Source organism: Ranitomeya imitator, chromosome 5, assembly GCF_032444005.1.
Source record: "Ranitomeya imitator isolate aRanImi1 chromosome 5, aRanImi1.pri, whole genome shotgun sequence".
NCBI classification, from domain to species: domain Eukaryota; kingdom Metazoa; phylum Chordata; class Amphibia; order Anura; family Dendrobatidae; genus Ranitomeya; species Ranitomeya imitator.
In genome coordinates, this window is record NC_091286.1 from 133,927,964 (window position 1) to 133,943,763 (window position 15,800).

General features: G+C 43.1%; 1 protein-coding gene across 5 annotated transcripts in view; it reads left to right on the forward strand.

Annotated features, from left to right (window-relative positions):
- STXBP5 (syntaxin binding protein 5) overlaps positions 1–15,800 on the forward strand; it is a 544,022-nt gene that overhangs the window by 300,913 nt on the left and 227,309 nt on the right. For all 5 annotated transcript variants that reach the window (XM_069769165.1, XM_069769166.1, XM_069769168.1 and 2 more), the window contains exon 9: positions 14,930–15,008. In XM_069769165.1, the coding sequence (XP_069625266.1) occupies positions 14,930–15,008 (79 nt within the window). The remainder of the gene's footprint in view (positions 1–14,929; positions 15,009–15,800) is intronic.

Here is a 15,800-nt window from a genome sequence, read left to right on the forward strand (position 1 = left end):
AACTAAATCACACTTACAGCCAGTTGACATGGATTAAAGTTGACTCAACCTCTGTCCTGTGTCCTTGTGTGTACCACATTGAGCATGGAGAAAAGAAAGAAGACCAAAGAATTGTCTGAGGACTTGAGAAGCCAAATTGTGAGGAAGCATGAGCAATCTCAAGGCTACAAGTCCATCTCCAAAGACCTGAATGTTCCTGTGTCTACCGTGCGCAGTGTCATCAAGAAGTTTAAAACCCATGGCACTGTGGCTAACCTCCCTAGATGTGGACGGAAAAGAAAAATTGACAAGAGATTTCAACGCAAGATTGTGCGGATGTTGGATAGAGAACCTCGACTAACATCCAAACAAGTTCAAGCTGCCCTGCAGTCTGAGAGTACAACAGTGTCAACCCGTACTATCCGTCGGCGTCTGAATGAAAAGGGACTGTATGGTAGAAGACCCAGGAAGACCCGACTTCTTACCCCGAGACATAAAAAAGCCAGGCTGGAGTTTGCCAAAACTTACCTGAAAAAGCCTAAAACATTTTGGAAGAATGTTCTCTGGTCAGATGAGACAAAAGTAGAGCTTTTTGGGCAAAGGCATCAAGAAACATCATAGCGTTTACAGGAGAAAAAAAGAAAAAAAAGGCATTCAAAGAAAAGAACTTTGTCCCTACAGTCAAACATGGCGGAGGTTCCCTGATGTTTTGGGGTTGCTTTGCTGCCTCTGGCACTGGACTGCTTGACCGTGTGCATGGCAATATGAAGTCTAAAGACTACCAACAAATTTTGCAGCATAATGTAGGGCCCAGTGTGAGAAACCTGGGTCTCACTAGAGGTCATGGGTCCAGCAGGACAATGACCCAAAACACACTTCAAAAATCACTAGAAAATGGTTTGAGAGAAAGCACTGGAGACTTCTAAGGAGGCCAGCAATGAGTCCAGACCTGAATCCCATAGAACACCTGTGGAGAGATCTAAAAATGGCAGTTTGGAGAAGGCACCCTTCTAATATCAGGGACCTGGAGCAGTTAGCCAAAGAAGAATGGTCTAAAATTCCAGCAGAGCATTGTAAAAAACGCATTGATGGTTACCGGAAGCAGTTGGTCGCAGTTATTTTGGCTAAAGGTTGTGCAAACCAAGTATTAGGCTGAGGGTGCCAATACTTTTGTCTGGCCCATTTTTGGAGTTTTGTGTGAAATGATCAATGTTTTGCTTTTTGCTTCATTCTCTTCTGTTTTTTTTTTATTTAAGACAAATTAAATGAAGATGATAATACAAAAAAATTGTGATTGCAATCATTTTCAGGAAGAAACTAAGTATTATGTGGAAGAATTGCAGGGGTGTCAATACTTTTGGCCACAACTGTAAGTAGTATACAAGGGATGACATAAATACTAATTTCTCAGTGATCCGTGACTCCCCAGGACTCCAGCTCCAACGTACGTTTCGCCAGCGTGGCTTTCTCAAGTAGTGACTGAAGTATATAGCCATGCAGTTGGATCAATGGGGTGAATATAGTGAAATCCTACTGGATGATACGCACTGGTATAGATACCAATTAGCAAGTGGCGCATCGCTACGGCGCTGACCAGGGACGAACATTGATCCCATTGATGGTAACACCAACCAATGGCAATGACATGTCCTCACGATGCTCTATCGGCTACTGATCTTTTGCCCAGTTGACGAGTTTCTCGTCGGCGTCGCATTTATCTAGGATGTGTGTGGCGCTCATTTGCGGACACTGAGCATGGCAGTAATGCTATTTGTTAATGGGTTCTGATATCCTTAGCCACTACTGATTTGCCATACGAATATGCATGCCACAGTCATGTGAATGCACAACTAATTAAACAGGATATGATATTTTCTAATACAAGGTAACATACAGTGGGCATACATTGCCTTACGAAAGTATTCGGCCACCTGGAACTTTTCAACCTTTTCCCACATATTATGCTTCAAACATAAAGATACCAAATGTAAATTTTTGGTGAAGAATCAACAACTAGTGGAACACAATTGTGAAGTTGAATGAAATTTATTGGTTATTTTAAATTTTTGTGGAAATTCAAAAACTGAAAAGTGGAGCGTGCAATATTATTTGGCCCCTTTACTTTCAGTGCAGCAAACTCACTCTAGAAGTTCATTGTGGATCTCTAAATGATCCAATGTTGTCCTAAATGCCTAATGATGATAAATATAATCCACCTGTGTGTAATCAAGTCTCTGTATAAATGCAGCTTCTCTGTGATAGCCTCAGGGTTCTGTTTGAAGCACAGAGAGCATTATGAAGACCAAGGAACACAACAGGCAGTTCCGTGATACTGTTGTGGAGAAGTTTAAAGCCGGATTTGGATACAAAATGATTTCCAAAACTTTAAACATCCCAAGGAGCACTGTGCAAGCGATCATATTGAAATGGAAGGAGTATCATACCACTGCAAATCTACCAAGACCCGGCCGTCCCTCTAAACTTTCACCTCCAAACAAGGAGAAGACTGATCAGAGATGCATCCAAGAGGCCCATGATCACTCTGGATGAACTGCAGAGATCTAAAGCTAAGGTAGGACAGTCTGTCCATAGGACAACAATCAGTCGTACACTGCACAAATCTGGCCTTTATGGAAGAGTGGAAAGAAGAAAGCCATTTCTCAAAGATATCCATAAAAAGTGTCATTTAAAGTTTGCAACAAGCCACCTGGGAGACACACCAAACATGTGGAAGAAGGTGCTCTGGTCAGATGAAACCAAAATCGAACTTTTTGGCAACAATGCCAAACGATATGTTTAGCGTAAAGGCAACACCGCTCATCAGCCTGAACACACCATCCCCACTGTCAAACATGGTGGTGGCAGTATCATTGTTTGGGCCTGCTTTTCTTCAGCAGGGACAGGGAAGATGGTTAAAATTGATGGGAAGATGGATGGAGCCAAATACAGGACCATTCTTAAAGAAAACCTGTTGGAGTCTGCAAAAGACCTGAGACTGGGACAGAGATTTGTCTTCCAACAGGACAATGATCCCAAACATAAAGCAAAATCTACAGTAGAATGGTTCACAAATACAAATATCCAGGTGTTAGAATGGCCACGTCAAAGTCCAGACCTCAATCCAATCGAGAATCTGTAGAAAGAGCTGAAAACTGCTGTTCACAAACGATCTCCATCAAACCTCACTGAGCTTGAGCTGTTTGCTAAGGAAGAATGGGCAAGAATTTCAATCTCTCGATGTACAAAACTGATAGAGACATACCCCAAGCGACTTGCAGCTGTAATCGCAGCAAAAGGGGGTGCAGCAAAGTATTAAGTTAAAGGGGACGAATAATATTGCACGCCCCACTTTTCAGTTTTTGAATTTCCTCAAAAATTTAAAATAACCAATAATTTTCATTCAACTTCACAATTGTGTTCCACTTGTTGATTCTTCACCAAAAATTTACATTTGGTATCTTTGTTTGAAGCATGATATGTGGGAAAAGGTTGAAAAGTTCCAGGGAGCTGAATACTTTCGCAAGGCACTGTATCTGCCATTTTTCCATTGACACCACTATATCTTCCACAGATCACGCATTGTATTCAGTGAAATATTTCGAGGGAGGAGGGATGGACATGTACCTGGTGTTGGGTTTATACCTATCGTTTAGGCTTCTCTATCCATGTATGACACCCCAGGGTATTATCAAAAATTCCTGTGATAAGCAGTTGCCACTCTATCAATCTAAAGATAATTAATTTCATTTTATTTTATCCATACCCTAAATTAGTTTGCATCTTTTAGCACAATGAAATAAATGTTGTGTTTTATAACCTGCTAGTGAGGATTACTATTTATTGGGTCTCAATCCTTTTAGCAATTTGCATTTATAGGATTCTATCAGCACCGGAACTTTTTTTAACACATCCAATTGTGGAATGTATTATTCTGAGATCTATTGACTGAAGTGGACTTTGTTGGTGGGAAACCCCTTTTAAAGGGAATCTCTCTACATTTGACCCATCTAAATAATATTGGCATATAGGCTACAGAATGTTGTAAAAAAAAAAATAACATCCCTGTGTGTTTCATATCGGATGCCTTGTTGCTGAGAGATCCTCGTTTATCACTTTTATGTAAATGACCTCTTCCAGGCTATGGGGAGGATGTTTCCTTGATAATTCTGCCCCCAGAGCTTATTTTACAAGAAGGGGGGGAGTTACCAGTATGATGTGTAATGGCTTCTTTCTGCTCTCCTGATCTCATTGCAGAGCTTTGTTTGGTTTTATAACTGACCCATTTGCAGATTTCTCTCCCCTTCGGCTTCCAGCTCACAGGCAGACATGGTTATAATATTGCTACGATGCAGCAAAGCTTGGCGAGCTGCAAAAATCTGTTTGCAATGAGACAAAGTTAATTTGTCCTGTTCTGTACTAGTTACTTTTGTCTCACACTGGTAACTTTCCCTTTATGTAAAATAAGCTCTGGAGGCAGAGTTATCTTCTAGACACCATTGTCCCCAGAGCCTGGAAAAGGTCATTTTACATGGTGATAAAAGATGATTTCTGAACAACATAATATCTGATATGAGACGCAAAGGAAGGACGTTTTTCAGCAGTCTATAACCTGTATGTCCATATTAATAGTTTACTTGGGTCAAATGTGGTGACATAGTCCCTTTAAAGAACTGCTTTTTGCAGAATGAGTCGTGACTTTTCTGCATACGTTCACCACTATAGGTCAGTGTTTTTATACAGAATCCCTATATAGTTGTGTCCATTTAATATCTTGGTCATGCTTTACCATAGAGGTGCTGCTTACAGTGATTCCAGTTGGGAATGCGGTGCAGTAAACACCACACCAGTATGCATCACTTCTGTCACTAAGTCTCAGTATTGGAATCTGGCTGCGCGTTTCCAGGCAATAGATGCTTGTTTATGATTCCAATAAGATTGTGGGAAATAAGCATCGCCATGGCAACAGCAGGCATGTCATGTGAAAACCGCATTATCAGCTTCTGCCTCACCGAGGTTACAGAGAAGCTGTGCAGCTTATTGCCAAATGACAACTGACAACATATCGTTTAATTGGAAATGTATTTGTCATGCAGAGGGCTAATAATGCAAAGGGCCGTCCTGTGCTCTGGTCAGTAACACAGGAGAACATGCCCTGCATGGAATGGACTAGTAGATTGTATTCATGGCACTCTTTGATAATAGCCTGCCTGTTATGTCATGTTATAATTGGTGGCTACTTGTCTGTGGCCGAGCAGTATGTGGAATCACACGAGCGCGGTTAGTGGGCCGATCCATTGTGTATAACCTCGTCTATTACGGTAGTTTTTCCATACCTGCAATCTGTAAGGGTCTGTTTCCACGTGCAGGAAACGCTGCGTGTCTGACGCTGCATAGAGCCGCAGCGTCAGACACGCAGCGTCCAGATGTTACAGCATAGTGGAGGGGATTTAATGAAATCCCGTCTCCACTATGCGTGGTAACACGCACGCGGCGGCCCTGCGACTCCGGACATGCTGCGCGTCTTTTCAGATCGCAGCATGTCCGTATATCTTGCGGCGACGCTCCGTCGCCGCAAGATATAGCACAGGGCCCTATGGTGGGGAGCGATGATGCCGGATGTGTGCTGTGAACACATCCGGCATCATCGCGTCCCAGAAAGGGGGCGGGGCTTACCGCAGAGCGGCTAAGCCGCTCCGACGATACCGCCGGCCATCCTGAACGTGGACACGCAGCCAAACAGTGCACAGGACCTAGAAGTAGTAGTTCTGCAAAGACCAGAGGTTTTCCACTTCACATATTGAGAGATTCACTCTGTGGACAGGAATTATGTAACCATCGCATTTCTCTTATCTATTTGTAGGATTTCTACAGGTGAATGAAATAATCGAAAAAGCTTGAATAGTCTGGATGTTTCAGCCGTATGAACAGCTGGTTAAACCTGATTAGCAGCACTCAAATTATGTTTAAGGAGCAGTTCACTCTGCATTCATGCCTCCATCTGAATTCCCGAAAATGGGTTTTTCGAACATGATGGTGTAATTGAGTTGACTAAAGGTTTATTCACACACATGATTTTTCCACGTATGAGAAAAACTGACGGATCAGACTTTGATCAGTGTGTGGTTCGAGTGTCATCTGTTTTTCTTGAATGTGAAGACCTTTTTCACAGACCCTTTGCCTGTGTTCAAAGTTGGCCTTCTTTTCAGAAGTGCACAAAACTATGGCGGACGGCACTTTTATGCAATCCTAAAAAGATGGTTACCGCCGGATCACAGGTCAGATGGGATCCACAGTGCCTTAATCTGTGTCATTATAGGGAATCTTCTGCTGGGGTTGCGTCTGATCACGTATTTCAGAGATTTACATGGAAACACCAGTGTAAGCGCCCCAGAGCAGAGGGCAGGATAAATGGGAGACGGGATGAAAAAAAAATCAACAGCATGTGAAGAATTAGGGTTTATGTATGTTTTACTTCATTCCTCGTGCAGTATACGTGATTAGGGGACTTTATTCTTCGCGACGGTGCGATTACAGCGATACCAGATTTATAGCGTTTTTTTCTGTTTGGCTGCTGTCACACACTAAAAGACACGTTATATTGCAAAAACCGTTTTTGCATCCCTATATTTAGATAGCTATCATTTTTAAATTTTCGGCGAACAGTCATGTTATGGCTTGTTTTTTGTGGGACGAGTTGACGTTTTTATTGGTACTACGTTCGGGCACATCAATTTTTTTTTATTGCTTTCTATTCCGATATTTGGGAGGCAGAATGAACGAAAACCAGCAATTCAGGAATGTTTTTTTTTTTTTTTTTTAATGCAGTTCTATGTATGGTAAAATTGATAAGATATTCTTAGGGTCAGTACGATTATAGCGATACCACATTTATATAGTTTTACCTATACTTCAGACATACCATTTTTATTTACATTCATCTGTTTGATTCTTTTTTTTTTTTTTTTTTTTTTTTTGCGATATGATGCTAAAGCATTTTTTTGCCCCTTTTTTTTTTTAAACTATGTTCACTGAAGAGGTTAACTAGTGGGATAGTTTTATAGGGTGGGTCGTTCCGGAAGCGATGATACCAAATGTGTACTTAATTTTGTTTATTTTTACTTTTACAAAAATGATAATAGCTGCTAGGAAACCACTGCTAAGGACAGGCAACAAGCAGAAGAGACTTGTTTGGGCTAAAGAACACAAGGAATGGACATGAGACCAGTGGAAATCTTTGCTTTGGTCTGATGAGTCCAAATTTGAGATCTTTGGTTCCAACCACCGTGTCTTTGTGCGACGCAGGAAAGGTGAACGGATGGACTCTACATGCCTGGTTCCCACCATGAAGCATGGAGGAGGAGGTGTGATGGTGTGGGGGTGCTTTGCTGGTGACAGTGTTGGGGATTTATTCAAAATTGAAGGCATACTGAACCAGCATGGCTACCACAGCAACTTGCAGGGGCATGCTATTCCATCTATTCCATCCGGTTTGCGTTTAGTTGGACCATCATTTATTTTTCAACAGGACAATGACCCCAAACACACCTCCAGGCTGTGTAAGGGCTATTTGACTAAGAAGGAGAGTGATGAGGTGCTACGCCAGATGGCCTGGCCTCCACAGTCACCAGACCTGAACCCAATCGAGATGGTTTGGGTGAGCTGGACCGCAGACTGAAGGCAAAAGGGCCAACAAGTGCTAAGCATCTCTGGGAACTCCTTCAAGATTGTTGGAAGACCATTCCTGGTGACTATCTCTTGAAGCTCATCAAGAGACTACAAAGTGTGTGCAAAGCAGTCATCAAAGCAAAAGGTGGCTACTTTGGAAAACCTATAGAATATAAGACATAATTTCAGTTGTTTCACACTTTTTTGTTAAGTATATAATTCCACATGTGTTAATTCATAGTTTTGATGCCTTCAGTGTGAATGTACAATTTTCATAGTCATGAAAATACAGAAAAATCTATTAATGAGAAGTTGTGTCCAAACTTTTGGTCTGTACTGTATATATTTACAAATTTTAAAATATTTTTCTTACGATTTTACATGGTCACAGGATGGGACATCAGCTGCATTGCACAGCATTAGATCATCATCTCACGTGCAGGGTGGAAGCAAGTCAGCTCTGCTTCTAGTCCCTGGGTGACCCCGCAGCCATCTTTCGGCCCGGGGTTCACCATGGAGTTCCTCGGTACTACGTGATCTCAATGGTGTTGAGCTGATGGGAGTGCAGAGGGAGGGAGTGGCATCAGAGGGGTTTAACACCCAAGATGAGGCTGACACATAGAGACATGTAGAACTGACACCCGCATTTGATTGCAGCGGCGCTCAGTGTGAGTGATGATCACACCATATATATACTTCTGTTTGTGAGAATGAAGCTGCCTCTGTCGTATATGTAAGACGCATGTCAGGGAGCGGTTAAAATGGGTATACTCCATATAAATTAAAGTTGTTCGGGATGATTTTTTTTTCTTTTTATTGTCTTAAGAACTTACAAGCAGGTAGTTGCTAACTACCCACCTGTTGTCTGACACTGATCTTTGGCAGCTCAGAGCGGTCACGGCTCGTTCTTGCCGATGTCTCTGCGGCTTCCGATGACATCACATTGACAGACCAACTGCTACTTTTCCGCTCTGCTCTGTTGTCGGGACGAGACTTGACGTCAGCAGTCATGCCTTGTTGACAGAGTAGCCCAGAAGAAGAGATACGTTTGACGTGAAGTAGCAGAATTACTCTGAGCTGGCGCTGGGTAAAACCGAATGGTACCATACTTTGCAAATATCTGCCTATCAGTACTAGACCCCATGAGAGAGTCCCAGAAAACCACTTTAAAATAGGTCATTTTTCTAATCTAAAATCTTGCTTTACTTGGGATTTATTTGCTAGTTTCTTACTGAAATGAAAATTGCCTCTCAGATTTATCAAACGGGTTCATTTGGCATGTTGATGAATCACAATTTACAGATGCATTAACTTGTCATTTAGAGAGATTCTGAATCCTTTACCTGCTAATAAAAGCTTCAAAAACCATTTTAGAAAAAGGCATTGAAAGGATTAATTGTTTCAACTTCTTAACTTTCAGATGCCCATTTTCTGTTACAATCTAATACTTTTGAGTATTCACTGTAATTTTATGTTTTAAAATCGAAAGTATTTCTAGTGTAATGTTGCGTTTGGCGGGCACGTCAAAACGACGCACGGGAACGCATCCGCATGCAATGCATGTCCACGCGTACACAATGTTAAATATAGGCACGCAAGACGCATGCGTATCTTAAAGGGAAGGTGCCGCGTTTTAATATTGTAAAAAAAAAAAACCACCTCTTTAATTGCTTATTTTTACAAGTTATTTTCAAGTGCATAGTATTTATTGTTTTTTTTTTATTCATTTTTTTTTTCTGCCACTGGGCGCCGCCATTTTCATTTGCAGGACTGTAAGTGTAGCTGCACGACACTTAGTCTTCACATACGGCAGCCCTGGACATAGAGATCTGCAGTCGGAAGGCGACCCCATAGCTAGCATTGTCTGCTCTCTGCTCTGATGTGGCCACGCCCCCTGGGCTGTCTCCACATCACAGCAGAGGCAGGAGATCGACGCCATCTTGCTTCAGCCTACAGTGGAGTGTACCTGTGAGCTCCACTGTGACTGAGCTGTGCTGTTGGAGGGGCAGCTCCATCTGTCTCCCCTCACACTCAGCGGCCGTTCCCTGTCCTCTGCTGCCTGGTGTGTGGCTGAATCTCTAGAATCGCTAGAGAGTCTGAAGTGCTGTGGTCTGATGTCCTCTTATCAGGAGCTGCAGAGAGGTAACAGAGGGGGATGGGGGAGGCTCTGTGCTGCTCCGACCTCTCACTGCAGTTCCTCACAGGACATCAGACCCTGCATCTATCACTATATTGTGCTGAGCCATGTATCTAATCCTCTCCTGTGTAATACTGTCTGCTGAGCAGTGTATCTAATCCTATCCTGTGCTGACCTGTGTATCTAATCCTGTGGAATACTGACTGCTGAGCCGTGTATCTAATCCTCTCCTGTGTGATACTGTCTGGTGAGCCGTGTATCTAATCCTATCCTGTGTGATACTGTCTGCTGAGCAGTGTATCTAATCCTATCCTGTGCTGACCTGTGTATCTAATCCTCCTGTGGAATACTGACTGCTGAGCCGTGTATCGAATCCTCTCCTGTGTGATAGTGTCTGCTGAGCAGTGTATCTAATCCTATCCTGTGCTGACCTGTGTATCTAATCCTCTCCTGTGTGAGTGTCTGCTGAGCCATGTATCTAATCCTATCCTGTGCTGACCTGTGTATCTAATCCTCTCCTGTGTGATAGTCTGCTGAGCCATGTATCTAATCCTATCCTGTGCTGATCTGTGTATCTAATCCTGTGGAATACTGTCTGCTGAGCCGTGTATCTAATCCTCTCCTGTGTGATAGTGTCTGCTGAGCCGTGTATCTAATCCTCTCCTGTGTGATACTGTCTGCTGAGCGGTGTATCTAATCCTCACCTGTGTGATAGTGTCTCCTGAGCCGTGTATCTAATCCTATCCTGTGCTGACCTGTGTATCTAAGGCTATGTGCACACGTCCGGATTTTTAGCATTTTTTTTGCGGAATTTCGCCATAAAAACGCTATAAATCCGCTAAAAAAACGCATACCGCAAAAAATCCGGATATGCTCTATCTTTTTGCGGATTTTTTGCAGATTTCCTATCAAAAAGGACATTCCGGAAAATAAAATAAAAAAACGCAAAAAAAAACCCGCAAAAAAATGCGCAAATTCCGCGAGAAATCCGCGCGAAAAAAGCACGCGGATTTCTGGCAGAATTATCAGGATTATGTCAGGAAAAAATCCTGACGTGTGCACATAGCCTAATCCTGTGAAATACTGACTGCTGAGCCGTGTATCTAATCCTCTCCTGTGTGATATTGTCTGCTGAGCCGTGTATCTAATCCTCTCCTGTGTGATACTGTCTGCTGAGCCGTGCATCTAATTCTATACTGTGTGATATTATGCTGAGCCGTGTATCTAATCCTCTCCTGTGTGATACTGTCTGCTGAGCCGTGCATCTAATTCTATACTGTGTGATATTATGCTGAGCCGTGTATCTAATCCTCTCCTGTGTGATACTGTCTGGCGAACCGTGTATCTAATCCTCTCTTGTGTGATACTGTCTGGTGAACCGTGTATCTAATCCACTTCTATGCACTCCTCTCCCCCCTGCATATCTTTCCCCATTGCACACACAACTCAATGCGTGCGATAACAGGAGCTGCGGGCGTCATGCTGTATTATGGCATTATGTGAGATCTATATGACGGTATTATGTGATCTGTATGGTGGTATTATGGTTGATCAGTATTGTGAGAATTATATGGTGGTATTGTGTGTGATCTATATGGCAGTATTATGTGAGAACACTGGCAGCATTGTGTGTGATCTATATGGCGGTATTATGTGAGAACACTATGGCAGTATTGTGTGATCTATATGGCGGTATGTGAGAACACTGGCGGTATTATGTGTGATCTATATGGCGGTATGTGAGAACACTGGCGGTATTATGTGTGATCTATATGGTGGTATTATGTGAGAACACTATGGCAGTATTATGTGTGATCTATATGGTGGTATGTGAGAACACTGGCGGTATTATGTGTGATCTATATGGCGGTATTATGTGAGAACACTATGGCAGTATTATGTGTGATCTATATGGCGGTATGTGAGAACACTGGCGGTATTATGTGTGATCTATATGGCGGTATGTGAGAACACTGGCGGTATTTTGTGTGATCTATATGGCGGTATGTGAGAACACTGGCGGTATTATGTGTGATCTATATGGTGGTATTATGTGAGAACACTATGGCAGTATTATGTGTGATCTATATGGTGGTATGTGAGAACACTGGCGGTATTATGTGATATCTATATGGTGGTATGTGAGAACACTGGTGGTATTGTGTGATCTATATGGCGGTATGTGAGAACACTGGCGGTATTATGTGTGATCTATATGGTGGTATTATGTGAGAACACTATGGCAGTATTATGTGTGATCTATATGGCGGTATGTGAGAACACTGGCGGTATTATGTGTGATCTATATGGCGGTATGTGAGAACACTGGCGGTATTATGTGTGATCTATATGGCGGTATGTGAGAACACTGGTGGTATTATGTGAGAACTGTATGACAGTATTGTGTGATCTATTTGATAGTATTATCGGTATTATGTGAGAACACTATGGCAGTATTATCTTCAGAAAGCGGACCCATTCTATGGTGGTTCTGGCTGAGCACCTGCACGCGGGTCTGGGGTAATAGAGGGGCAGCAGGACCTCCAGTTAGGTGCAGTCAGGGGAAGGCTGGTGAGGCAGGTGAAGAGAAGCGTCTCATTTTTATTGTTACTATATGGCTACATTTCCTTCCCAGCGTCACCCCAGACTGCGCCTATCACCTCGCTTTCACATATTGCCAGGACAGGATGGAGAAGACAGGATCTGAGGAGGGGAATGGGGTCGGCATGCAAAGTCTGGATCAGAACAGGCCATCAATCCGCAGAAATGTTTCCAGGATTTCTGTGGAGCAAACAAGCAGACGGTCCATCCATGTGTATAAAAGACAGCGCTCTATGTACAATCCCTGGCTGCCCCGCACACCGAACAGGGGGCCCCCATAGACCAGCACACTGCTCTCCTGAAATACTCTGTGCTGCTGTCACCCTGCTCCCTCCACCACATATCTCCCAGAATCCATGCTGCCTGCCATCCTTGGCGACCGTAGACTTGTCAGTATAAGGCTGCTTTCACACTAGCATCGGTACGGGCCCGTCGCAGTGCGTCGTACCGACGCATGCTGTGAAAGAAATGCCCGACGTGGGCAGTGGAAGCAGTCTTACGACGCTTCCGCTGCCCCATTGTAAGGTCTGGGGAGGATGGGGCGGAGTTTCTGCCGTGCATGTGCGGTTGAAAATGGCGGACTCGACGCACGAACGTTACATGTAACTTTTTTTCTGGCGGCGGTCCACCAAAACATGACGCAACCGTCACACGGCAGTTACGACGTGTGGCAATACGTCACAATGCGTCGGTAATGTTAGTCTATGGGGAAAAAACGCATCCTGCAGACAACTTTGCAGGATGCGTTTTTTCTCCTGAATGACTCATTGCAACGTACAGCCAACAACGCTAGTGTGAAAGTAGCCTAAGGGTATGTGTCCACGTTCAGGATTGCATCAGGATTTGGTCAGGATTTTATGTCAGTATTTTTAAGCCAAAACCAGGAGTGGAACAATTAGAGGAAAAATATAATAGAAACATATGCTCCACTTCTGTACTTATCACCCACTCCTGGTTTTGGCTTACAAATACTGACATAAAATCCTGACCAAATCCTGATGCAATCCTGAACGTGGACACATACCCTAAGGCTGCCGTCCACTATCAGTATTTGGTCAGTATTTTACATCAGTATTTGTAAGCCAAAACCAGGAGTGGGTGATAAATACAGAAGTGGTGACGTGTTTCTATTATACTTTTCCTCTAATTGTTCCACTCCTGGTTTTGGCTTACAAATACTGAGGTAAAATACTGACTAAATACTGATAGTGTGACGGCAGCCATACTCTGCAGTCACCAACAAAATGGCTGCTCACTGGGTTCCTGAATATCATCCTCTCTAATCCCTTAGCAAACACCCAGAAGGGGAGGAGAGGAGACATCACACACGTCAGCAGACTCCGCCCATAATTACTGCAGTGCAGTAATGTGAGCTATTTGTACACTAGGTTTTTCTGAAATTTCAACAGCTGCTCCCCCTAGTGTTGAAAAGTGGAAATTCCAAAACTTTTCAAATTATTTTTCATATTTTACTAAATTATAAACAAATGATAATATTTTTTAAGAAAATGTAATCATTAATTCTTTACATTTTTACAATTTCTGTAAAAAAAAATTTTTTGATGGCACCTTCCCTTTAAGGAAAGTACGCTGGCCTACTCTGCGCACAAACGCTTATGTGAAACTGGCCTAGCATAGGACATCTGCCTTCATCACAACTCAACACTGTATTACAGTCCAGTAAGTGAGAATTCTGTACTTCAACCTGTGGTTCCACGTCCTCTCTTACTCTTATGTGACCTAGTTTGCTACCATGACTTGTACTTGGCTTCTCTGTTTGCTGATGCATTCGAACTTCAGCCCGTGGCACTCTAAATCTTACGTTCCCTGTTAAGTCCTGTCCTGTTACCACTCTCAGTTACAAACTCGGGACTGTACTGTTAGGCATCCTGTCCTAGGACCTGTCTCCGGTGCTTCCTCTGTCCTTAAGTCACTTTTTTTTCCCCTCTACTCTGGATCTCGCTATCCACTGTCTCGGTCTCCACTCAGGTCAGGGACACCCACGTCATGCGGCTCTACTTACTATTCAGACCACAGGTCTGCATGTGATACACACTGGGCCCGATCTGTCTTCCTGACAAAAAACGGTCTCTGTTCCTTCACCTTGGCCCTTCACATTCTGAGCTAGACCCAAACCTTTACTCCAACTCCCTACTCTCATTCATAATCCAACCTATCACTAATAACGTATGTCATAATACACATTACAACCATCCGCGTGTCTTCAAGGGGGAATGAGTGCAGTATATCAATCTCTTTACACAGCTACACATCAAACCTGTGACATTCTTCATTCTGGAGCTGCCAGCACTTTGCAGGCATTGTGATGATCTCATACATTGTCATATTGTAGTTTTTGGGGGATTTTTTCCCTTTAACTTTGAGTAGATTTTTAATGACATATTATGGATCTTTGTTATTTGGTCGTTTAATATGTTGGAGAAGGATATTTTATGTTCAGTTACTGCCAGAGTTTGTTACCATCGCCTAATATAGTAAACTGCACTATAAAATACATTTAATATGAACGTCGTATTTGTATCCTAGGTAAACAGATAAAGGACGGAAAGAAACCAGAACCATGCAAGCCTATTTTAAAAGTGGAGTACAAAACAACAAGAAATGGGTGAGCAAACTATTAACAATCTGTATATTTAACACAAAGTGCAGTAAGACTTTGTTTACATCATGTCTGAGCATTCCATACAATTACATATGCGGTATTTCCCTTAGGCTTTTGTTGTTGTTTTTAAAACTACTATGTTGTAATCATTTTTGTGATTGCGTGCAGTATATGAGAACATCAGAAACTGCTCTTTCCTGACAAAAAAAGGTTCTAATTTTTTCACGTTGCACCCACATACTTAAAGGGAACCTGTCACCCCCAAAATCGAAGATGAGCTAAGTCCACCGGCATCTGGGGCTTATCTACAGCATTCTGTAATGCTGTAGATAACCCACGATGTATCCTGATATATGGGAAAAAGAGGTTATGTTATACTCCCCCATGGTCTTCTCGCTGCGGTCCGGTCCGATGGGCGTCACGGTCCGGTCCGGGGCCTCCTATCTTAATAGGATGACGTTCTCTTCTTGTCTTCACGCTGCGGATTCGACGCAGGCTTACTTTGTCTGCCCTGTTGAGGGCAAAGTACTGCAGTGCGCAGGCGCCGGGCCTCTCTGATCTTTCCCAGCGCCTGCGCACTGCAGTGTACTTTGCTCTGCCCTCAACAGGGCAGACAAAGTACGCCTGCGCCAGAGCCGCAGCATGAAGACAAGAAGAGGACGTCATTATAAGAAGATGGGAGGCTCCGGACCGGACCGTGACGCACATCGGATCGGACCGCCCCCCAGGTGAGTATAATCTAGTCTCTTTTTCTCATCTTTCAGGATACATCGGGGGCTTATCTACAGCATTACA